This window comes from Alosa alosa, chromosome 7 (genome assembly GCF_017589495.1).
Source record: "Alosa alosa isolate M-15738 ecotype Scorff River chromosome 7, AALO_Geno_1.1, whole genome shotgun sequence".
NCBI classification, from domain to species: domain Eukaryota; kingdom Metazoa; phylum Chordata; class Actinopteri; order Clupeiformes; family Clupeidae; genus Alosa; species Alosa alosa.
In genome coordinates, this window is record NC_063195.1 from 36,480,903 (window position 1) to 36,506,479 (window position 25,577).

General features: G+C 39.2%; 1 protein-coding gene across 3 annotated transcripts in view; it reads right to left on the reverse strand.

Moving 5' to 3' along the window:
• Positions 1 to 3,917: 3,917 nt before the first annotated feature.
• The window catches only part of slc26a11 (solute carrier family 26 member 11), a 39,314-nt gene continuing 17,654 nt past the window's right edge, over positions 3,918 to 25,577 (reverse strand). For 2 of the 3 annotated variants that reach the window (XM_048248195.1, XM_048248193.1), the window contains 12 exons: positions 24,922 to 25,001; positions 17,739 to 17,881; positions 13,357 to 13,535; positions 13,165 to 13,237; positions 10,354 to 10,404; positions 10,197 to 10,257; positions 8,898 to 8,953; positions 8,217 to 8,357; positions 7,951 to 8,078; positions 7,758 to 7,857; positions 7,124 to 7,257; positions 3,918 to 4,861 (listed from right to left, as the gene is read on the reverse strand). In XM_048248195.1, coding sequence (XP_048104152.1) covers positions 4,754 to 4,861; positions 7,124 to 7,257; positions 7,758 to 7,857; positions 7,951 to 8,078; positions 8,217 to 8,357; positions 8,898 to 8,953; positions 10,197 to 10,257; positions 10,354 to 10,404; positions 13,165 to 13,237; positions 13,357 to 13,535; positions 17,739 to 17,881; positions 24,922 to 25,001 — 1,254 coding nt within the window. In that variant the 3' untranslated portion in view covers positions 3,918 to 4,753. The remainder of the gene's footprint in view (positions 4,862 to 7,123; positions 7,258 to 7,757; positions 7,858 to 7,950; positions 8,079 to 8,216; positions 8,358 to 8,897; positions 8,954 to 10,196; positions 10,258 to 10,353; positions 10,405 to 13,164; positions 13,238 to 13,356; positions 13,536 to 17,738; positions 17,882 to 24,921; positions 25,002 to 25,577) is intronic. The other variant, XM_048248194.1, reaches the window with a different exon arrangement.

Here is a 25,577-nt window from a genome sequence, read left to right on the forward strand (position 1 = left end):
CTGTGACAGGCAGACGTGACACCGCTAAATTCTCAGCTTGTTTATACCCCACACTGAACGCATAACGCTAGGCCCACTCTGGGGTGTGGTAGCCTACTCTCTGGGATTTATGCACCAAGGTAACTGAACTATCCAATTTGTGTCTTGAAATTATGTTTGAAATAAATGTCTTAGAACAAAAACGTTGATAAACTTGTATTTTATAGTTAGGCTAGTGAAAACGAGTTGATAAGTAGGCTAGTTGAGTTTGTTATCATAAACATAACAGCTAACGTCATGTTGAGCAGAAGGAGTTGAGCACTAGGCTACCATAAATCCTCAAATTATGCCCGGGATTGATTCTATTTATAGCAGGACAAATAAAGGCAGGTTCCCATATAGGCTACAAGACGGGGTAGCAATTGCCTACCATACCAACAATTGGCATCAGTCCACTAGAAGACATTGTTTCGATTTAAGTCAATGAAATAACACCTCTTCTTAATATTTTATTATATGTTGTATTGTATTGTAATATGTTGGTTGGATTAATAGCCTGGTTGGCAAAGAAAAGTCGTTTTCCTACCATGGGTCTCCAACACTTTCTCAAGCTCATTCTCTTGCCGCCCCTTTCGAGCTAATTGCCAGAGGCTGAAGCCTACTACATTTTAAAAAAGTACTAAATCATGCATAATTAAACAATAACTCAATTTAGGCTACTTGGCTATACGCAAAAAGGTTTCCATTACAGCACAACCCTTATTCAATGAAGGGCTACCTTGTCTCGCAATAAACAGCAATGAAAATCCCGACACTTTTTCAACTGCATGAAAGTTAACAGTGAACCATCAAATATCTCCCAGATTTCAGTGCCCATCAGTCCCAACATTTAGCAATATAATCAAACAGTCCAAAAGTAAAATAAATCCCAAACCAAACCGAAAATGCTTTTGATAGCCTACCGGTATATGCCGCTCCAAACGAAATGCATGTCTAAATGCAGGTTAGAAATATTTTAAAAAGCCTGCCTCGAATACCAGCCTGCCTCAAATAAAGATGATGATGAATGATTTATGCTAAGCAAGTAGCCTGGATTATTTTATGATTGTTAGTAGACAAACTGGCTTCAGATATCCAACAGAGTGAATATGAGATTGTGCAGTCTTACAGTACTGTAGATGGCTGTGGTTAGTGATGTGATGCTGTTAATGGGGAGTTTTACAGTTAGCGCAAATCCTATGTTATTATTTATTTAGCGTACCTATAAGGCTTTTTTTCCTTATCAAAAGTGAGGGGGACGACGGCTGTCTCTTCAGTACTGCGGGGGACATATCCCCCACACAGACAGTACGGCTTACAATATGGATGCCACTACCATTGGCACCGCCAGCCATAATCCTGTACGCACTGTGCGTACATTTTTTTCACCTCTTTATCATTCAATCATTAAGTATTGTTGCAACAGTATTAGGCATACAACAATAAAAATAGCCTGTGTAATGTCTTGATTGAAACATGCTTCGCGCACAAACAATAGCCTATATTTAGGACTAAAAGAGTGGACTTCTTAGCATAAGGATATAGCCTACATTAGAAGATGATTGATCTAAACTTTGTCATGACATGATGAGCAATTCTGGTGTTTCATTCAGACAAATAAATCATTCAAGCCTAGTGATCGTCATGAAAAGAAAACATCAGCTTAATATTTTTAAGGTGTTTAACAGTAAAAGGTGCACTGTTCTTAGCAGTGATGCTGACAGCAGTGAGATTAGGCATTGCATCTAGTGATGGGCAAATGAAGCTTTGGTGAACCACTGCACCACAGCAGTGTGAACCTAGCGACACTAGCTGAAAAGCAAAAGATGGCCGCTATTACATTTTTTTCAACATAAAAAGTCCTTAGCAAACCAATATTTTGGTTACATATACAGGTTTGGGTAAGGACTTTCATGTTGAAAAATCTACATGTGGCAACCATATTGGATTTTTTCATTAGTGTTGCTAGCTTCACACTGCTGTGGTTTAGTGGTTCACCAAAGCTTCATTTGCCCATCACTAATTGCATCCAAATCACTCTGGAACATTTTGCCGTTCGGGTTTCAAGATTGATAAGATTCAGTTATTGCATAGAGTATGGATCATCTTTGGGACAACCAAAACAGCACTGCAATGTATTTAGAGTGTTGTGAGCAAATCCTTATTGTTAGTAGGTTACCATAACTGTGTTTTTCTGTATCGCAAATTGCGACATAAGCTCACTGGTCTATTTTTCTTTTCTTTCCCTTTTTCACGGGTTGGGTAGTGTGAAGTTATAATGCACATAAGGTATGTTCAGCTAATTTGAGCAAGAGCCGCTTGCTCTGTAAATGTATTTCTTTCCTTCCCAAACTGCATTAAAATACTATGTGTAGCAGCCAGAATTTCCAAAAATTCCTGGGGGAGAAATCTTCCTCATTCCAGAATTTTTAAAAAGCTTGAAACACTCTTATGTGTAGCCCACGTAGTCTACAGCCAGTGTTGTAAAAGTTAGATACTATGTGTTTGTGCGGTAGGCTATTTCATAAGGGATGACATGGGAAGGTTGACGTGATGTCTTAAGCTCAATAAGGAAAGGCCTACCCAGTATGTTAGGCTAGCCTACATTTACCAAAAGTGCAATAACCTGGCCATAACCTACACGCTTGCTACGCCCCTGATGCCAGCAACATCAAATTCAAAAAAAGTTGGGATGGGGACATGTTTACCACTGTGCTGCTTCACCTCTTCATTTAACAACATTCTGTAAATATTTAGGTACTGAGACCAGTTGCTAAAGTTTTGAGAATTAAATGTTCCCATTCCTGCCTGATGTGGATTTCTGTTGCTCAACATGGGGTATTTTTAATCATGTTTTTCATTTCATTATGCACCTAATTTGACAGGCCTGGGCTGTCATTTTGGCACCTGGACTCTTCCTCCATTAAGAAATACTGTTTAAAAATGTGCAGAATTCATTTTGCCATTGTTTTCCTGAAATATTCAAGGTCTTCCCTGAAAAATACATTGCCTGAATAGCAGTATATGTTGCTCAAAACCTGTATAAATCATTCAAAATTGATTGTGCCTTGCCAGATGTGCAAGATGCCCATGCTGTAGGCACTAATGCACCTCCACAGTCATAGATGCTGGGTTTTGAACTAAGCACTATACCAAGTTGGATAAGTTGAATAGTTGGATAGGCCCTCTCCTCTTTAACCCAGATTGATCTCACCACAGGATGTTTTTCCACTTTACATCAGTTCATTTTAAATTAGATCAGGCCCAGATAAGACAGTGGTATTTCTGAATCACATCTAAAAACCATTTACTCTTGCATGGTGAAATTTACACTAGCATTTGTGAATTGAGTATCAAACTGTGCTCATAGACAATGGTTATCAGAGGTTTTCCTGAGACCATACAATGATTTTCATTACAGAAACAGGTCTGGTTTTAATGCAGTGCCATCTGAGGTCCAAAAGACCACAACCATCAAATATTGTTTTTTAGCTCTGTCCCTTGTTTGCAAAGATTTCTCTGGATTCTCTAAATATTTTAATGATATTACAGTTAAGAATAAAATTATTCCCCTGGCAAATAATAATTATAATAATAAGCTTTATTTGTATAGCACCTTTCATACACAGAATGCAGCTCAAAATGCTTTACATTTGGAGCATGAAACACAATAATAGAGAAGAGTCAGTCATTATCAGTCATTCCTCTTCGTTGCTGTAGCCATTTATGATCCAATCAGCAACATATCAGAAGTATATTGATTTAATGTTGACTTTCTCTTGACCAATATGTTTGTTCTGACTGAAAATTACACTATCACATGGTAAAACAATGTGGTAGAAACATGGAATCAAAAGAGTTTTCATCTTTTTTAAACATTTTTATGAAAAATGGCATGTCCAAAAGGATTCATACCCTTTTTAAATAATCAGTGGAAACATCTTTATTTGGATTCACAGCTCTCAAAATGGTTCTAACAATACCTACCAAGCCTCTCCATGTCTCCACAATGATTCTAGACCGTATCTTTTAAGCAGCAATTTCGGTTTTGAGTCACTAATCAGCAAATCAAGAATATAAATGCATACACCACTGAGAACATATACAGGGTTATGTTTTTTCCATCAAGCATTTTTTACTGAATGCAATTTTGTGTGTAGAGAAGTGCCTGATTTGAGTGCATCTACTGTATACAATTGATACAGTATGATACCTGTGGTCTTTCAAGAAATGGACTTTACTGTAGCACTAAGTAATCACCAAATTATAGCAATATCTGTAAAATAGTGTCATATCAAATTATAACAATATCTGTAAAATAGTGTCATATCAGTGTCAAAAGAGAGAGAAATGGCAAAATAAAGATTTTCTTTCATACATTCGTTTATCAAAAGACTTGTCACCAAGCCACTGGAATTCATGGGAAGTTTTACTAAATTAAAAAATAAAATCTATACAATTAGTCAAACTTCTGATAAAGATTTTCTTTCATACATTCGTTTATCAAAAGACTTGTCACCAAGCCACTGGAATTCATGGGAAGTTTTACTAAATTAAAAAATAAAATCTATACAATTAGTCAAACTTCTGTCTGCATAGTCTACTGATCAAATTAAATACAGATACATTTTAGTAGAGTATAGGATCATTCATTGTAACATCAATTTTAGGGACATCAAAAAGAATGTGTAGAGATCAGAAATTCTGCTTTACTGCTGACTGGATGTTAGGGTTTTCAGTCATTATGAGTATGACCCAACAGGCTCTCAAATGCAGCTTCAACACTCTCTGTATGCTGGAGCTGTGGCAAGTCTGCTGCATTCAAAACCTCCAGAAGAGAGTTCTAGTGGAGAGTAGAGAAAATGGGATGTCAGTGTTTGGATGTCTTTGGTACAGTAGAATATTGATGCAGGGTACAGCTACATAATACAGCTTTTGTTACAAATGATTACATCAACAGAACACTGCAACTCAATTAAATTCAATTCAGTTTCAATATTATACATTTTAGTATCATTAACTATTATGAAACTCTGGCTGAGTTTCCATTATAGGTTTGCGCATAATAAAAGCGATATTTGCAGAAATTTGCGACAATGCACAATTGCGAATGGTCGATAAAATATGTGTGTTATCTTCTTGCGATACATTTTAGATGAATGTGACAACAGATTTCCCAAAATTTGACCGTTAATCTTCAATTTGACCGTTAATTTTCAATTGACCGTTAATCTTCAATTGCATCCACCACAATCTATGATAGGTAAACTGAGGGGCGAAAAACATTGAATGCGAAACCATTAAACCTGGATAAAAATGAATGGGGTTTCCTTAGCCTGTGCTACACCTTTCTAACAAGTTTTGTGAGAATTGTACCGGTAGCTTTTGTGATATTGTTGACAAGCCTATGGTGCAGTAAATGGAAGCTTTTGATAGCGCACGCTACTAACGAAAAACCCAGGACAAACTACTCAGGGGTGTAGCCTACTTTTCCTGGAACCATCACTATGTTACTAAACTGTGCATTATTTACTTTTGATTACATTTAAGATGATGGTGCTTGTTGGTTTCCTGTAGTATAGCGTTTAAGTAAGCATAAGTATATATACTCTTTTGATCCTGTGAGAGAAATTTGGTCTCTGCATTTATCCCAATCCGTGAATTAGTAAAACACACACAGCACACAGTGAACACACAGTGAGGTGAAGCACACACTAATCCCGCGCAGTGAGCTGCCTACTACAACAGCGGCGCTCAGGGAGCAGTGAGGGGTTACAGTAAGTGCCTTGCTCAAGGGCACTTCAGCCGTGGATGTAGGCATCAGAGCAACGCCTTCTCAATAGTGCTACGGAGGCGTTTATTTGTTTATTTATTTTTCTGTGTCCATAATTTGGGGGGGGGGATATTTTGTCATATCTGAATATTAATGTCTATGGTGACTACGGCCCTGACTCTTCACCATATTGCAATTAAGGCCCCTATCTTGCACCCTGGCGCATGGCGTAAAACTTGTTTTCCACCCGGCCCACAGTTTATTTTCTGTTTTTGCACGTCTATTTTTTAAACAATGCACCCAGGGGTGTGGTAATTAACAACCTAGGGAGTGGCCTAGCGCATTGTCTAAAAATCGTTATTGTACACCACCTAAAACGCAATAACGCCAATGACCAAGAGAAACCTGGTCAGAAGTCTATGGCGAGTTGGTTATATGTTATTTTAAGAGCGCATTGTCAACAGTCATATTGGCAGATGCACAACGCACCAACGTACCAGCACGCAATCCGCACATCCATGCAAAACATTAGAAAGTACACGATTAGGCTACAATGGGAAACATAATTAGAATAAAGATATTACGAAATACATCCCACAATGCATTTGCAAATTGGTAATGACGGTTAAAAGTGATTAAGCGAGACCACAGCTGAAGACGCACCATCACGAGATATAAGCAACTCCTCTGCAGGATAAACGTTGTTTTATTCAGTCATTCGAAAAATATTAGGGTAAGTGTTGTTTTTTCCAGCCTATGTTTTCGATTGTAACCCATTGTAAGCCAATAGTGGAAGTAACTTACTGCGTAACTGCCTTGTCGTTGACTGACACTTTGCCAATGAGTTCAAATAATAGACGAGTGCAAAGGCTATGCTAGGTTTTAGTAAAGCATGGTTTAGTGGAATGACTGTTCCATACGGTCTCGTAAGCACACTCCTTCAAATGCACTGTTGACTGTCAAAATAACGATGCATTCTTTGACGTGGCGCTTTGCGCTGTTAAAGGGAATGACAGATGTCATTCTCATTGGTTTAAATGATGTTACACCCCAATAACACCCATGACTGATTAAGAAACCTAGGTACACCTTTGTTGCGCCATGCACTCGACATTTGATAACGAAAACCCTCCCAATGTGGATTGGACACATCCTACTAAATTTGAATAAGCTTTTGACTAGTGACGATGCGCTTTAGACTGTCATGATAGGGCCCTAAATGTTTTCATCATATTACCATTCTCATTCTCACCTTGCCAATGATTTGGGAGTGCAATTTTTTCATCATATTGCCATTTAGAATTTCCACACAACCTCAAATTGGTTAGATACCTTTAATCCCGAGAAGATCAGAGTGACATTTTGAAGTCTGAATTGTTTGAGCAGGTTCCTGAGTTCATTCACCACGGTAAAATCAATTCTGCTGACATGTTGACAGTTTAACACCACAGAGCGAGGAGGGGACACTAGGACATTGAGGAGACAAAGTACAAAAGATTAGCTTCATGGATTCATAGACTTTCCAGTTCCACAGACATTGTAAATGTGGCATTCCAAAACAAATAGTGGTATTTATTTTAACTCTATGACTGAATAGTAGTAAATGTAAATCCAAGCTCTGTTTAGTGAGATTCTGGAATGGCTGGCAAAAAAGTCACTCCTAAAGAATAGAATAGAATATTTCATAAACATTAATGACTAAATTCTAAATCTAAAAGCAGCTACATGTGACAGCACTGGAGTCCAAGACAAATTTCCCTTTGGGGACAATAAAGTGTATCTTATTATTATCTTACGTATGAATAGCGCTACTAGCTAGTAATAACAGGATAATATTACTACCAATTTTCTTGTCCATACTCCCACCATAAAAAGTAAACTGCTGGATATTTTGCTACAGTGGAAGTTTGTCTGACCAATATATGTTACTGTAATTACACTACAGTATATGTGTCCTTCATTTTACCCTGAAGTGCATTGTTGTAGATTACATGACTTAAGTGCTCTGTGGCTGGAAAGCTAAGCCCACTGTCCAGCTCCATCAGCAGAAAGCCATGGTCAGTAACCTTGACAATGAGGAGAGAAAGAGCAACAGTGAATCTTTAAAAGCTGTGTGGGCTGTGTATATATTTATAATTTTCCGTCACCTTCAAACACACCTTTATTTTGGGTCTGGCTTCATGATATAGCAACATAGCTCCTGACACCAGGATACCTGCTACTATGCCATACTGGATCTCCCAAAGGCTCACCAAAAAAGTTACCATAAAAGGTAGCAGATCTAGTTCTAGTCAAAAGTAAATGGTATTATGCAGAGGATACTCTAAACAGACATGCTCTTAAATATTTTAAATCAGTCAATAAGCAACCCTTATATGCATTACTTGTCCACTTTATCTATATAAAAAGTAAAAAAAACACTCACTTCGGACCCTCCACAGTTCTATCACCTGGTGGTAGTCAACAAATGGTGTGACAGCACATATGATGACAGCAGCTAGAGATGCTTTAGGAATGTAGTAGAAAACTGGCATGAGATAGGCCAGAGAAAGCAGCACAATCACACCTATTAAACAGAAGAATTGCAAAAAATATCTGTCAATAAACAAGTGCTCTCTTCCTTTGCTACATCTACAAATGAATAGTCTGCTGTGAGGTCATTGGAATCGTGAAGGATAGATAGATAGATAGATAGATAGATAGATAGATAGATAGATATTTTATTGATCCCCAAGGGGAAATTCAAGGTCTCAGTAGCATACAGACATCACACACTTACAGCAGAAAGGGTAAATATAAGTATACATATAACAAAACTCCACTGTACAATAGAGACAGTAGAAGATAAGAAAAACTAACAAAACTAAATACTAAATATACTATATAAAATAAAAAAATCCACAGTGTGCTTGAGGGTGATCAAGCATGAGACGCTTGCAGTGACAGGGCCGGGACTGGCCTGTAATTCTGCGTGCATGGTAAGATAAGGCAACGACTCCTTTCCACAAACAAACTGCAATGCATATAAGTTTTTTTTTTTTAAATTTTAGTAAAATTGTGGTGTCAATCAGGTGTAAATCAGGTGTCAATCACACAATTTATGTACCTGTAATGACACCGCCTGCTGGTGTACACACCCCTGTCTGAGAGTTAACTGCAGTCCTGCAAGAAGGGAAAAAGGATTACATAACAGATACGCACACAAACACACACACATGGTTCCAACCATTGGCTAAAACAAGACACACCAAAGCCTGTACAACATACAGTATACAGTTTTTCGGGTGGCTTTTGACCTTACTATAGTCAATGTTAATACCATCACTTGGTAACCACATACTAAGTAGTGACAGAATGTAAGTGTATTACTAATAAACTGCAATGAAAAAAATCGCAATAATCTAAATTAATAGCATGCATCCATTATTTCTATGAACATATCTTAGAAAACATGTTTGGCAGATGAGTAAATCAATGAACAGCCAAACCAACATTATCGACTTTAAAGTTCAACATGTCTCGCTTTTATTATAATTTTCCCTTTAGGTCAGGCATCAGCATAGTGCCTGGTGTCAGATTTTTTGCATGATAAATGCAAATGACTGAAGTTACCACTCACTGTCAATGACATGTGCAGAGTAGGATACCCTAACACCAAGGTAATGTGTGGAATACCACATATGATTTATCCTTTTTTTGGCCATTCAAACATGTAGATTTTTATTCACATAATTACTAGGTTGTTGCCTTTTCTATCCAGTAGGTGGCAGTCCACGTAGGTGGCAGTTTTTAAAACGTAGGCCTAGGCTAAATGTTTCAATCAAAGCAGTGCTTTCTCGTCTGCCTCCTTCAGTCACGATGGCCAGACTGCTCTGGTTCAACGCATTATTATTTCTGTAATTAATTAATCGAAATGAACGCGTTATTTTGACAGCCCTATTATTTAATAATAATAATAATCATAATTATTATTCCCTTTATGTTGTACACCCAACACAAAACCACCACTCCTTCAAACTATTTCCCCCGGCACATGGGTCTAATTCCCAAGACACATGGGATTTGTTCTTTTCCTGATAGGAAGTGATTTCTTTCTTGGCATTGTCACCCCATGTCCTATGACTTGGTTATAGGGTGTTCAGGCCTTGGGTCCTGACTTAAGATATCTAATGGCACTACAAATAATTACAATTGAATTGATTACAAACTACACAGTTCTACACAATGCTACAAAAGTCAGTAGTCCCATATCTTTGAGATGTAAGGAACAAAACAGGACCACATAACACGTTTGGCTTCTAAAGTACAACAAATATGATAAGAACAAAAAAATAGCTATTAACAACAACAAAGGCAATAAAAGAAAAACTTAATACTATAAGTTGAGAAACGCCTATTCACATACCTTCCAAAACTCCCAGTGACAGGATATGCTGAAACAAAAGAGCCTATGATGTTGGTGATCCCTGTCGAGAAAGATGTATAAGATAGATTCATCATCCACCAACAGCTTGCCTTTTCAATGATGGGAAATGTGGTGAGAAGATGATTAGCAGACATACCAATGGCAAAAAATTCTTGATTTGGATCAATACGGTAGTTATTTTGACTTCCTGAAAATTATGCAAAACTGTTATGTATAAAAAAAAGCATTTGCACAATTATATGTATAGTTGTACTAATACGTTTATATACCCTGTACGTACACTAGAGATGCGCGGTTCGTGGTTACAGCCGCGGACTCCGCGGTTAAACCGCGGATCGGGCGGATGACGTGAAGAAATATAATATTTTAATTAAATTCGGGCGGGTGGCGGTTGAACCAATCAAATGAAAAAATATAGCCTATACATTGTTAAAGTGTTACCTACATCCGAAAAAAACGAGTACGCTTTGAAATAGTCAAATTTTCATCAGGCAGTTTGGCCTAGTTGCTTCTATGTATGCTGCTTTGTTTATCAGAGACGGTGTTGCGGAATTGGTGTATTCCGATGTTTCACTGAGCAACCCCTCTCACGCACGCACGCACGCACGCACACACACACGCACACACACACACACACACACACACACACACACACACACACACACACCAGTGTGCAATAAGAAAGTAGAATAGGCTACAGTGCAAGTTGACCGATGATTCATCTCCCATGTCGCGTCTCGTTGCAGAGCCTTGGTAGGCCTAGCAAATCTGCAACCTATGAGCCCAGCTGTCAGTATTGGAGGAGGCCTAAACATCTCGTAGATGAGACTGATTGGGTTATTTTGTTTCGATATTATATATAAAACACATAGTCATTGTAGCCTACCATTCAGGGAATAGGCATTTAAAAGAGAGACAGATTATGGAGTGATATGACTCAGAACTGACATCGGGCAATGGCAGTGCGAGATGTTCAGAACGTAAGAGCTAAAACTTCTACAAGCTCAGTAACATCCACAGCGGAAAAAAGAAGGTAAAAAAATAGTCTGAAAACTTAGATGTGTAATGCAAGAAAGCAAGTTTGGCGGTTGTTACTAAAAATGTGAACATGCACGTTGCACTGCTGTGCGGTGGACTTTCGGAATGAATAGAGTCGGCGTTTCTTTAATATCGAGGGACCATAGTTTGTCCGATTGGCCTGCTGGTATAAAATGAATTGCGCTGTCTGTCTGAAAAAGACGCGCTCTCTTCCCATACTGTCAAAATGAATGGGAGTCTTCTTCAGAACAGGCTTGTCATAGTGTCACCCTGACATGACAGTGCGTAAAGTAGTCTATAATGTAAATGACTATTTATTTTATTAAGGATTTGTTTCTTTTTGCAAAAAATAAAGTACAATAGGCATTAATTAGTAGGCTAAATAGCAGCATGTTGAAATGATGTGCCAAATTGCGTTTTTTATTACAATGATAAAATTGTAGGCTACAGGCCGATGTGCGTTTTATTTGGAGACTGTTTTGCGAGACAGAGACAGATAGTTTGCTGATATTCTGGGGATAGGCTACAACATAGCCAATGTAGGACTTTAACCTTTTAATATATTTGCTGCATTGGATCAGTCTTTCTAGAACAGGCAAAAGCTTTCTAGCCTCACGTCAGCAGCACCGCATCACCCATATACATTAAAACAACCAGCGGATGGCGGGCGGGTGCGGTTTTGAAAATTGGTCAAAAAACGTTGGTGCGGATGGATGGCGGATGGATGATACGTTTTGCTATGCGGTTACGGTTGAAATAATAGCCCATCCGCGCATCTCTAACGTACACATGCTAAAGTTGACTAAAAAGAGTAATAAAAAATCTTTAGGAAATTGATCTTAATGCCTTAATTAACAAAATGAGGGAACTAACATTAGTGTAGTGAGCATTTCAAGAAATAAAATTATTCAATCTCCATTGTTATCTGTTCAAACTACTCACGGCACCAAACATGTTTGAAATAACATTATATATGTTTCATTTTGTCCAGTTATAAATGCTTACTTATACCACTGTAATATATGTTTGAAATGACATTATACATTCTTCATTAAGACCTACTCACGACACCATAAATGTTTGATATAAAATCATACATTCTTCATTGTGACCTGCTTCATTGTGACCAGTTTTAACTGCTTACCACATCAATGCAAGATAAGATTGAAATAACATTATACGTGCTTCAATGTGTCCAGTTGTAAATGCTCATTACACCAATGCAAGCTATGTTTGAAATAACATTATGCATGTCACTACACCTGTAAGATGTTTGAAATGAAAGTATACATTCTTCATTGTTATCTGCGCATTTTCATTGCGATAACATGGCAAAAACATCCCAAGAACCTTCAAATAAGTATGGGCCATTGTTTCAAATAACCTTCCAATATCATTGCAATAACATGGCAAAACAATGGCAACAGCATAGTAGTAAGTATAAAATAACGTTGCAATTTCATACCAATAACATGGCAAAAACGTCCCAAGAACTTTGTAATAAATACATAATAATGTTGCAAATAACCTTGCAATTTCATTGCATTACCATGGCAAAAACATTCCAACAACCTTGACAAAATGCAGGCAGACAGATTTTTATTTTTAAAGACCAGTTATTTAATGGATCCAGGATATGCATCCTGATAAAGTTCCCTTGGCCTTTGGAATTAAAATAGCCTCACATCATGACATACCCTTCATCATATCTCATGATTGGTGTCCTTATAGGTTGGATTTTTCTTCATTTTGTTAATTAAGGCATTAAGATGAATTTCCAAAAGATGATTTTTAATTCCTCTTTTTAGTCAATTTTAGCATGTGTATGTACAGGGTATGTAAACTTATGAGCACAACTATAGTTTTGTTTCAAAAATGTGACCATGGGAATTGTGCTAGCGTCTCTTACCAAAGGCTTTAGAAATTGCAATACTTTCCAACAGACCCATCAGAGGTATAATAGCCAAACCCCCACCAAGATCCTGTTCAGACATGTAATGTAAAACAAATCAGAAATCCAATAACTTACAATTTACTGTAAATGGCAAATCAATTTACACCTCACATGATTATCAAAATTCAGCTCATTGACCTCACTTACCAGCACAATGTCACTGAAAGATACTATTGTCCCATTTGGTGTGATTTCAGAGAAGGCTGGAGGCCTAAATGGTGGGAGACCCTTTGAGGTTTTCCCAGTGAGAGTAAAATAGTGTTGATCGGCAGACTCTAGTGAAAAGACCATAACAGTTGCACCAACAACAACCAATGCGTTTCGGACTGGGGGAAAATGGGAGAGAGAGGGTGTTGAGTTAGAACTGGAAATTAGCAATATTTGCTACAACCTGGCACAATGCATCTATTAATGTTTATTGTACACTGTCCCTATTAAAATAAATGAATTACTAGAGATGCACAGATTGATCGGCCGGAGACCGGAATTGGCCGATTCATGCTCATGACCGGCGACCGGCTGGTCAGTCTGAGATATGCCAATTTTATGCTCGTCAAATGGACTTGCACGCCGCACATCATCCAGCTGAGTTACCAAAGTTTGAAGAAACTAGCAAAGGCCAACACTCAAGGCTGGATACAAAGAAAGTGCTAATACTGTAAGTAAGTAAGCTAATACATTTTTCTTTGCGCAGAAAGCGAACGCTGTGCTTTGCCATTTTGTGTGGAATTTACTAAGATGTCACTTCATTACGTAAACAGCGCTCATCACCGCCCGTCCCTGCTCCCTTTACAACGCAAATTGGCTAGACAATAGGCTAGACTAGGGCTATGACCTAGGATTGCACCTGCTATTAACAGGTGGAATTTTTTCACCGCATACATATTAGACTAAATTAGATTAGATTCAACTTTATTGTCATTGTGCAGAATACAAGTACAAAGCCAACTGGGTTGGGGGTTTAGTTGATTGGTTGTCACTTGGATGCAGAGTTAGAGTTCAGTAAGGCGACAGCCGCAGGAGAGAAGCTTCCTCTGAACCTGCTGTTTCAGGTGCGGAGAGACCTGTAACGCCTCCCGGAGGGTAGTGGGGAGAACAGTCTGTGGTTGGGATGTGATATGATGTGCGGAGTATAGTGTTAATTTCGTCAGACGAGACGAGAGGAAATATGTTCGTCAACAACTTTTTTTTTCATGACTAAGACGAGACGATGACGAGACGGCAGTAATGTCCTGAAACACTGACTAAGACTATCTTAAGATGAATTATTGTTGACGAAAAAAGACGAGACTAAAATGTTTTGCATGAAATAAGAACTAAGATAAAATCTCTCTTCATTTTTGTCTACAAAATGAGAAGACAGAATATCTAGCTGTTACGTTTTCAAAATATTCCGAATGAGTTCATACGCAACAGCTTTCCTGTAGGCTAGTCTACGCGCTGTTGCTGCAACCCTGTGGCTGCAACACGAAATTACATGGAACAAGAACACTGGAGATTTCTGCCAGAGTTAGCCAACTAACTACCTAAGCTTTATGCCACAATGCTACATACCCAGAAGTTGAAGCTTCTCTCATACAAATTAACATCCACCAGAATGTCCATACAAAAATGTTCATCATGTAATGTCAACTATTTAACTAGTTAGACTGATGATGCAAAGTTTGCTAGCAAGTAAGCTAATATGGAAAGTTCGCTAGCAAGTTAGCTATGGCTAAGATGGCGGAGTAAAACATTAATACTTTGGTCTGCGACAGTGTTTCTCAAACTTTTTCAGTTTCAGGACCACTTAACTAACCCTAGCTAAAAAAAAAAATGATTAGACCTACTTCAACAGTAGCCTATAATTAGTCTACACTATAGGCCTACTCACTGAACCACCTTGCTTATTGTCTTTGCACTTTGCTTATTGTGTGGATTCATACTGTATGATTTAAACTGGCATATCTTACATAGACAGTGTTGCAGAACTGTTTTTACATACAAGTTGGTTCAATATTGCAAACATCTATATTATATTTTACCACGTCTGCTCGCGGACCACTTGGGATAGCTTGCGGACCACCAGTGATCCCCCCGACCACACTTTGAGAAACACTGGTCTACTTAATATGACAGTGGTCCAGTCAAATCTTTTACTGTCTATGGTCAAATCCCAGCCGAGCTATAACTGTAGCTCGACTTACCTGTGCATGTAAACATACTGACTGACAAAAAATCAGAATGAGTAATTATAACAGACGAGTAGCCCTGTGGACACACAATATTGTTGGAAAATTGAGATGTGTGAAACACTATTTGACTCAAATGGTAATCAGAAATAATTTGTTATAAAAAAAAGACTAAAATGTGTTGACTAAAACTGACTAAGACTAAGATACCTTTAGTTTTCTTTTGACTAAAACTAGACTAAAATGACGAGACTTTTAGTCGACTAAAACTTGACTAACAAAAATGATATTTGAATGACTAAATATGACAAAGACTAAAAAGGACATTTCATCACAAGACTAAGACTAAGACTAAATTAAAAATAGGTGACAAAATTAACACTAGCGGAGTACCTAACCTGTGGTTGGGGTGTGATATGATGTGCGGAGTACCTAATCAACCGCTATTAGCACTTCTTCTCCCCTGTGTTTGCGCGATACTCCCACTTTTCCCTCGCCCTCCCATAAATACATACTGTATGGATCAATGCATATGAAAAGATGTTCCATTGCAGCGTGTTCAAATGCATCATGAAAATTGTTTTTGAATGTTAGTTGAATATTGGATGTGAGAACAAGAAAGTTGAAAGTTTAAAAGTTGATTACATTTCTATGTTAGAATGTTATATTAAAGAAAATAAATAGTTGTGTGTGCTGTAAAGTGGTTAGAAAAATTGAAATCGGAATCAGCTAAAATCGGTATCGGCAGGTAACCTGGAAATCCAGAGTTAACGTGAGATCACAATTTGAATTTGCTCAGCGAGTGACTCTAGCGATGAGTAATGATGCTCATTACCTATGCCCATGTAGCCGAGCTGCACCAATCACATCGGTGTATCTGATAAAGGCAGGCCAGAGACGAGCTAAACAGATGACGACAGCGCTGCGACATCGAAGTCCGGAAACATTGAGATGTCGCAGCCCAGATCAGTGCATATCTATAAATTACATTACATTACATGGAACATGTATATTACTTGCTACCATAGTTGATTAATTGCTGCTGATTAATTAATATATTGCTCAAATTGAAAGTTCTCTCACTCATGGTGTTTCACTCTCTCACGTTATGATTTTCATTTTTTGTCAAAATAGTTCAGTAGCAATCTAGAATATTTCACAGAAAAAAAATATAAAATGCATTCATACAGGCAATTCTGGTCACCTTGTTCATGCCCGTATCTACCATAGAGGACACCGCTCATGTCCTCTCTATTTCTTTCTTCAAGTTTTATTTAATTTATTAAGTGAAAATAGCAGATGAGACAGTTATCCTTTTATCAACACAGTGACACCTGATTAGGGATGTAACGGTATGAAAATTTAACCTCATGGATATAGTGACCAAAATGATCACGGTTTTCAGTATTATCGCTGTATTTTTAAAAGGTGTGTTCAATATTTATTTTATTTTTATTGGTTTATTTGATAGGGACCATGCATATTTATGAACATTGTATAAAAAAAAACACTATGTAAATATGCCAGAGTTGGTAAAAATAACTACTTTTCATCTGCAGTCCCTATGCAGGTGACACAGGAAAAACATAGAGACAGCCAGCAGTCATACAGCAGTCATACACTATACATTAAACACATAATGGTGACATATACATTGACAAAACAAACAAACAAAACAAGACAGAAATACATGATGACTAAGACATTATTCATCCACCTCTATACTGCATTCAATTTAACAGTGAAAATGTATGGGTGATGAAATGTGTGGCATGGTACAGTATTCTCCTGATAATGTGAGTGGAATGGATTTAATGTGAACGCTCACATAAAAACATGCATAGTGGCTACATGATAACAGTGCATGTTTTGCAGTGAAAATGTTCCGCCTTTTAAAAGCTGGTGTAGCCTAATCCGAATAGCAGTTAAATGCATCAATTAGATTCAGTAGGGTCCCAGCAGGGTACCAGTTTTATTTTATTGTACCAGGCCTACTGTATGTCAAAAGCAGGCTCAGATGAAGCTGGGAAGGATTAAACACAGTGGTAATCAACCGTGATAATTATGATATTTGAAATGAAAACAGTAATTGTTATCGTCAACATTTTTATCGCGGTTTACCATTATACCGGTAATATCGTATCGTACATCCCTACACGTGATGCGTAGTTATAGATACCTCTGACAAATTTTGATACCCATGTCAAAGAAAGTAGTGGGCTATCGTGGCCTGTGTCCTAAACTAATTAATGAACGCAACACAGTGTCTCACACAGCTCACATAAACTTCAATACCCACAAATCTATTGTCTGGTCTACAAAACTGGTGAGTGGTCACCTAGTGACCAAGAAACATACCTGTAGCAGCACTCCAAACTATTTTTTGTGCCACTCGAACATGGGTAGTGTGCTCTTCTGAGAGGGGCGGTAGTGTACTTTTCATCCACATTAGAACAATCAACAGAAGCATACAGGAAACACCTAGAACTACATCACCCAACCTGAATAAAGAGCACAATAGAGAATCATTTGAAATGTATAAGTATATATATATATAAGTATATATACTCTTTTGATCCCGTGAGGGAAATTTGGTCTCTGCATTTATCCCAATTTGTGAATTAGTGAAACACACTCAGCACACAGTGAACACACAGTGAAGTAAAACACACACTAATCCCGACGCAGTGAGTTGCCTGTTACAGCGGCGCTCGGGGAGCAGTGAGGGGTTAGGTGCCTTGCTCAAGGGCACTTCAGCCGTTCCTACTGGTCGGGGTTCGAAACCGGCAACCCTCCAGTTACTAGTCCGAAGCGCTAACCAGTAGGCTACGGCTGCCCCAATGTATTACTATGTATTTTACCTATTATAATACATAGAAGTTACCTATAAATACATAGCCACTATGTTGTATTTTACTAGCCTGGGTGCCATTCCGAACTTAGTCCCGCCCACAACATTTGAAGTCAGGAAGTTCGGTCTGGCATTGTTCCATTGTGGTGGAAGTATGCTCGCCCTATATCGGGCGGACCAATCAAATCAGGCTTTACGATGATGGACAGGTGAGCAACTGGCGCCTGGTCTATCACATCATCTCAGCACGCTTAGATTAGGCTTATGTTTGAAACAAAAACGCTGCGGCTAGAAGGATACATGGGTTTTAAGACCCCATATGGAAAATGCATATTATTTAATGAGGTTGTATCACTAAAAACAATTATTTCTGAAAACTTTGGCCAAAGTTGAGATGTGGGAAAACTCGTGGTTTTACTTTCATCAAGGGAAAACAGCGCTGTTGCATTGCGACATGTTCCCTCGTTTGTTTGAAATCTCTGATTGACCACCTGTTGGAGGGATTTGCGACAGCCTCTCCCAGCTGTTTAACATGTTTGTAGCATATCACTGTTCAACAGAATTATTTTTAAAAACGGAGGGGATATAAGAGAAGAAGGATGGTTCGTGTGTTTTCTTCCTACACCTCATGGTAAGCTTTTTTGTTGCTCTGATTGGTTAGGTCTATTCAATTGAGTGCAGAGGCATTCCCCCCCTGTATCGGTTGAAACACGCCCCATAATTACGTCCCAATGGAGCAGTATCAGACTCATATTCTGAAATATGTTAATTTTGACATAGTAGCCTACAATGAAGAACGGATGCGTGCTGTTTTCATACATATGGCGGAGCACCTAATCAATCGCTATTAGCACTTCTCCTCCCCAGTGTTTGCGTGATACACCCACTTTTCCCTTGCCCTTCCATAAATGAATCAATGCATATGAAAATATGTTCCATGGTAGCATGTTCAAATTTATCTAATATATGAAAATTGTTTTTTGTATTTTTAGTTGGATATTGGATATGAGAAGAAAAAAATGGGTGTTCCATAACAGTGCATTTTTAAATTAGCAGTGTGTGAAATAAAATTGCATTGCTTTGATAAAGTAATCAAAATAATGTAATCCAAACTACATTTACTGTATAATGGGTAACTTTTAACAGTAACAAATTACATTTCCAAAGAAACATTCCCAATGCTAAATGTATGTCAGGTTCAACACATTATTTCTGTTGTGTGACTGAGCGGGAATTTTTATTGAATTTCCATGAATTTAATTCCACTTCCTGTCATTCCAATGCCAATTAAAATTCAACTTCCAGTGGGATGGAGCCAATTCAATTCAAATTCCAATTCATGAATTGAATGGACGCCAATTCTAAAATTCTGAATTTTGCACAAGCCTGCAAGATTAGCCTGGGTGAACAAAAGCAATCCTGTTAGTAAGTTTGAATTTGCTCATTGACACACATTTTACTTACGTCCCATTTTATGACTTCCAGGGGCGTAACCAGCAGTTAAAGTTGAAGATTTTGTTCTGATTTCTAGTTCTGATTTCTGATCCCGTTTTATGTTTTGTTAAAATAAACATTTCTTTTGAAAAGGAATGTTCCGGAGTAAAAACAACCTATGAGTTGATGTTTCAGTCTCCTTTTTAATGTAATTATCAATGCTAGCCTATATCGTCACAAACAGCTAAATATTCGTGCATTTCGTTCCTTTAGAATTATAAGGTGCTATCTGACATTTTTGAGTTATTGACATTCTTATTCTGTGACACCTTAAGAAGATGAGGTGAGGTGTTTTTGTATTTTTTTTTAATGCATTTTTGGACATTCAAAGCCAAAAGTCAAAGTCTGCTTTATTGTCAATTTCATCACATGCCAAGACATACAAAGAGATCGAAATTACGTTTCTCACCATCCCACGGTGAAGACAAGACATATTTTACCAATTAAGTCCACAGACAAACATAACATTCAAGTAAACAATAAAAAGTAAATAAAAAGGCACATACAATGAAGAAATAAGAGCAGCAAAATTGGGTTAAAATTGTGCAATTGTGCATAGACAGTCAATATAGTACAAAGTCAGGCCAATAAATGGCTGAGGTAGTTCTGTTTGACCTAAGTAATCAAGTGGCATAGTGGTGCAAGTTATGTAAGAGCAGCAGTGTGTTGTGTTTTCAGGACAACAGGACAACAACAACAAGTTGCAAAGTGTACAAGTGGAGTAGTGCAAGTGGAGTAGTGCAAGGCAGCCATTTGTGGGTCCAAAGTCCAGGATGTTATGTAGCTGAGGGTGGAGGGGGGAGATGGGGGAGAGAGTTCAGCATCCTAACAGCCTGGTGTATGAAGCTGTTGGTGAGTCTGGTGGTGCGGGAGCGCAGGCTTCTGTACCTCTTCCCAGAGGGCAGTAGATCAAACAAATTGTGAGCGGGGTGACTTGCATCACTCACAATTGTGGTCGCCTTGCGGGTGAGGTGGGTGGTGTAAATGTCTTTCAGGGAGGGGAGTGAAGCACCAATAATCCTTCCAGCGGTGTTCACTATGCGCTTGCAGGGCTTTCCTGTTGTATTCAGAGCAGCTTCCGCCCCACACAGCGATACAGCTGGAGAGGATGCTCTCAATGGTCCCTCGGTAGAATGTGGTCATGATGGCTGGTGGAGCACTTGCTCGCCTGAGTTTCCGCAGGAAGTAGAGGCGGCACTGAGCTTTCTTCGCCAGTGATGCAGTGTTGGTGGACATTATATCTAAAGACGTTTGTTACGTTTATCAGTATAACTCTATCGAATTCTAAGGCTTTGAAGCTCAAAATCTCAGAACTACTCAGAACGTACAGTAGATAGAACCTTACAATTCTAAGGGCACAATTTGTTTGAACAGACGGCTACACTCCTGTAGCGTTCATTGACTGTGGTTTGCGCTGCGCTTGTTCTTATGGGGGTAGACATCTGCCAGATGCTGTAAGACTACAGGGGAAACTCAGCCTCCTCTAAAATAACACAGAAAATTGCATTTAATAATACTGTATGACATTAGCTTACTCTTCCAACTAGAATGTGTTCAACTTCATGGCTAGTTCATTCAGCAATAAGGTTTTGCCGGTCATCTATGATGATTTCGCACCTCTAATACATTGCTGTGACGACACGATCCATCAAAAACCCCATAGACGCTCGGCTTCACTGGGCTTTCAATGGCACTAGCGTGGGCTGATCTCAGTGCAAGAAAAGCTAGATGTTTATTGGACAAACGCCACAAAATCGTAATTTCCAGGGAAGCCTGTCAGTCTCTGGGAGTGTATGAGGCAGCGGGATGGATGGCCCGGACACTGAGCTTCTTTATGAGGATTGGAGGAACCGCCATAGTGGCTGGACTCTTTTTGACTGACAGCATAATAATGTCGCGATCGGACAGGAAGAGTTTCAAGTTCAGGGATGTGTTAACGTTGGCAGGTGTTCTAATTGTTTTCGTACATATTCTACTGTAAATAAAACCGTAAAGTGGAGTTACAGAGATTGTGACTTGCTTTTGTTTCAGTTGTGTATTCCGGCTATGTTGTAGCCAGATAGCTCGCTATAACATTATAACTGTGTAGCAGTTATGTTGCGTCGCGTTTCTCCCGTCGCTCGCGTTGAGAAATTCAGCTGTTGCTGCACTGACAGACGGCACCGGCCAATCAAGCCAATCGACGGACGGCACCAACCAATCAAATTACGGTTATACTTCAAGTCATTTGCATAGCTACCGTCGGGAACACCCACTGGCATGCGTTGATGGAACGCAACTGTGTGTAGAAGCCATTTTACCTAGCCTGGCGGGCCATTCTATATCATTGAAATGTATAGTCTGGAATCGACCCATTCACCTCGCTTAATCCAAGGGGCGGGCAGAGAATTGTCTTTCAAACTGCATAGGCATGCAATAGGCCAGCGCTACGACCATATCCGTATCCGGTCGTCAAAACGGCAAATACATCCTTCTTCGAAAGGAATGACTTAAGTGCATTGTGTTGCTCAACTTTCAAAGAAAAGCACAAGTCCAACTCCTCCAAAGTTGACGCCAACGCCGATTCAAACAACCGCTCTTCGTTCGCCATAGCCACCTTCCTTGTTGTTCACCGTCGTAGGACTGTCGTCATCCTGTTAAGCCCGCCTTAAGACTCTCTAACAAAATAGAGCGCTGTGATTGGATGACGTCCACGGCGTCAGCCAATAGAAATTCCTATGGTTTGCTACTAGACGTCCAGGCTGAGCAAATTAATTTGCCGCCGCTAGGGTGCGTCTAGATTTCTAGGCTACGTTTTACCCGCTTCCTCGCCGATATAAAATGGGCCACAGTCCAAAGGAAGTGAGAAATGGAAAACTGACATGGAGTACAACGGGGATATGGAAAATCTGTTTGATATTTTTTTGTGAGAACAAATCGGCACGAGAGTCCCAAGAAAACCTTTTTGGGGTCAAGATGGGGGATGAGGAATGGCAGTTCTTGCATTCCATGCGTAATGACCGCAAAGGTTACTGTGAGGAGCAGGTTGATAGAAAGTGGGAGCGAACAATGGAACGAAAGAATGTGAGGGAAAAGGCCCTGCAGGCCATGCAGAACAAGGAAGAGGAACAGATACAGCATTGGTTGGGTCAACATACGAAGAAGCTATGGGGGAGGCAACCATAGAGACCACCACTGCATCTACTGATAGTATCTCAGAGCAGGTAAATACAGAAGATGATACCAGAGACTTTCTAATGAGGAGACACAGCACTCAAAAAATCCTCCATAGAAATGCTTGGGGTTAGTTTGCCAATATGGCAGTTGTCTACGCATATCACACTCCTTCCTCGGCAAAACGTTGACATGTGAATACATGTAGGGGGCATACCTGTCAACATTTACCTTTCCAAAAACGGGGATCTGTGTTTGTATATTTAATACGTTTCATATATGTTTCAACACTGCATTTCGGTGGTTGCTTTTACCTTACCATTCATTACCTTACGCATGCCAGTTATGTATCCACCAGCTGCCTTCCTGCAGCCTACTTCCAAAACTCCAAAGCTGCTTGCTGTCAGATTTGGTTCCGAGGGCACAAGTTCAGTAACCTGACGCTAGCCAGATGAATTTCACTCCGCCTAGCTCCACTCATCCATCTGGAACCGATCCATTGAAGTGTTGCTTCAGAAGGCTGGGCCTAATCAAAAAATGCTTGCGTATGATTGAATAAGCCACTTGTCCGTGATCTATTGACGTGCTACTTCAACCACTCACATCGAAGCCAATCCGTGACGCTAATAACAGTGTCACAGTCGCTTCTACGCTATGTCACATCTATGAAACTCCCGCCCTGCGTCCTGATTGGCTGTACCATAAAGTCGGTTGCAGAAATCACTCTCAATGGAAGAGGTCCCAGATGGATGTGAGTGAAGCTAGGCGGAGCTATAGCGGAACGAAATTCATCTGGCTACGGTCAGGTTACAAGTTCAGTGCATCAACAACACTCAATAACAGTTTATGTGATGTGTTAATCAATTAAATTCCCAACAATTTCACAACAGCTAGTTCTGGAGTAGGCCATTCAACTAGCACGCTTTCTTACGACGAGACTCAGGCTGCGCAGTCGGCACCCGCTTCCTTATTTGGGTTTTGGGTTGCCAGGTTTTAGCCTAGGCTATGACAAAACGGTTGAAATTGAAACGTGAAACGAAAGTGATCGTCTATGTGTAGGGTGTACTTCATACACAATCTGGCAACCTCAATGGATCAATGATTTTGAAGTCTGTTAGCCATGTAAATTACGGGAGTTTTCCGGGAGAAATAACAAAACGGGAGGGTGCTGGGAGATGACCTTGAAATACGGGAGAAACCCGGGAAAAACGGGAGTGTTGACAGGTATGGTAGGGGGTCCAAAAGGAGAAAAGTACACGTTGCCACGGACACTGACAGCAATGACAGTGATAGAGAAGTTATGCCACAGTGTTATCAGCATTTGCGTATATCTGCTCATAAAAGATCTCCACTGTTTGTTCAAGCTGAAGTGAACCATGCAGAACATTATGACTGAGGTCAACTTTGTTTTACATTGTGCATTGTAATGATCTCTGCTTAATGTTTCCTATTGAATGTAATTCTGGAGCATTTTGGGTGACCTTTGACCTTTAATATGACCTTGAAATAGGATATTTTATAATGCAAACTATTCTCATGGCATGACATACCACATGAAAGACCATCAAAGCGCCCATAATGAACATTTCTCATTTCTATTCTTTCTGAATTTAACAAAATGTTAGAATATTGTGTTTTTTTTGCAAAAAATAGGCATTTTGAGACATTTTTGTGACCTTTGACCTAAAATATGACCTTGACATGAACATAAATCCACTATGTACTTTGAAAGTTGGCAAAAAACACACGATTTCAGGGTTGAAAAAGTAATTTTCAGGGTGGTGGTGGTGGGGGAGGGGTTCGGGCTTGATTTGAAATTTGTTCACATGTATTCCCAAGACATGGGAGCATTACAAAATCTGGGCTAAAGTTGAATCTGAACATTTTCATGAAATAACACCCCCCCCCTAGGATTTTGACCTTAGACTGACCAACTATCCCTTGGTTATGGTTGATTAAGCTGAAATCAGCCGATTCCAGTCACTGGATAATCAATTCATGCATTCATAATGCAAATGCATAAAAACATGACATCTCCCTCACCTTGCCTCAGGAATCTTCTGAAAGGTGTAGTAAACCTGGAGAAAGAACTGATGAGGGATATTCTTCAGTCCTAGTATACTCTGCAAAAAATAATGGGTTGTTCATAATGGGAATTTAGTTAGCTAGTATATTCTTTTACACTGCATAATGCCTAAATGTACTATACATATTTTATAAAACTGCATTTACATCAGGGGTTAAATTGGGCCAGGGCTCTCCGGGGCTCTTTCCCGGCACATAAGCCTGCTTATTTGTGTCCAGATGTGCCTGCTTGCAGTCAGTTGCTTACCGGAAATATGTCACATGAAATTTGATGAAAGTGATGCTTTTGAAAACATGATATTTCTGACAATAAAAGAAAGATTTTTGAAATGGCATGTCTATTTTGTCTCGGCGGAGCGGAGATGAGAACAATCGGAAAATGGCCATATTCTTGTTAAACTGCTTAATCTTGTCGTACAGTAGGTCGACCATCACGCACCGCTCACTCATGCATTCCAAACGCAAGTGAATCTTGAATTTCCTCTTGGGGATCAATAAAGTATCCATCTATCTATCTATCTATCTAAGTGCACAACAGCAGATAGGCTATCACAAAAAGGCAAGCAGAACGACAGAATCCTCATCCAATGAATGTATCCCCTCAAATTATTGCT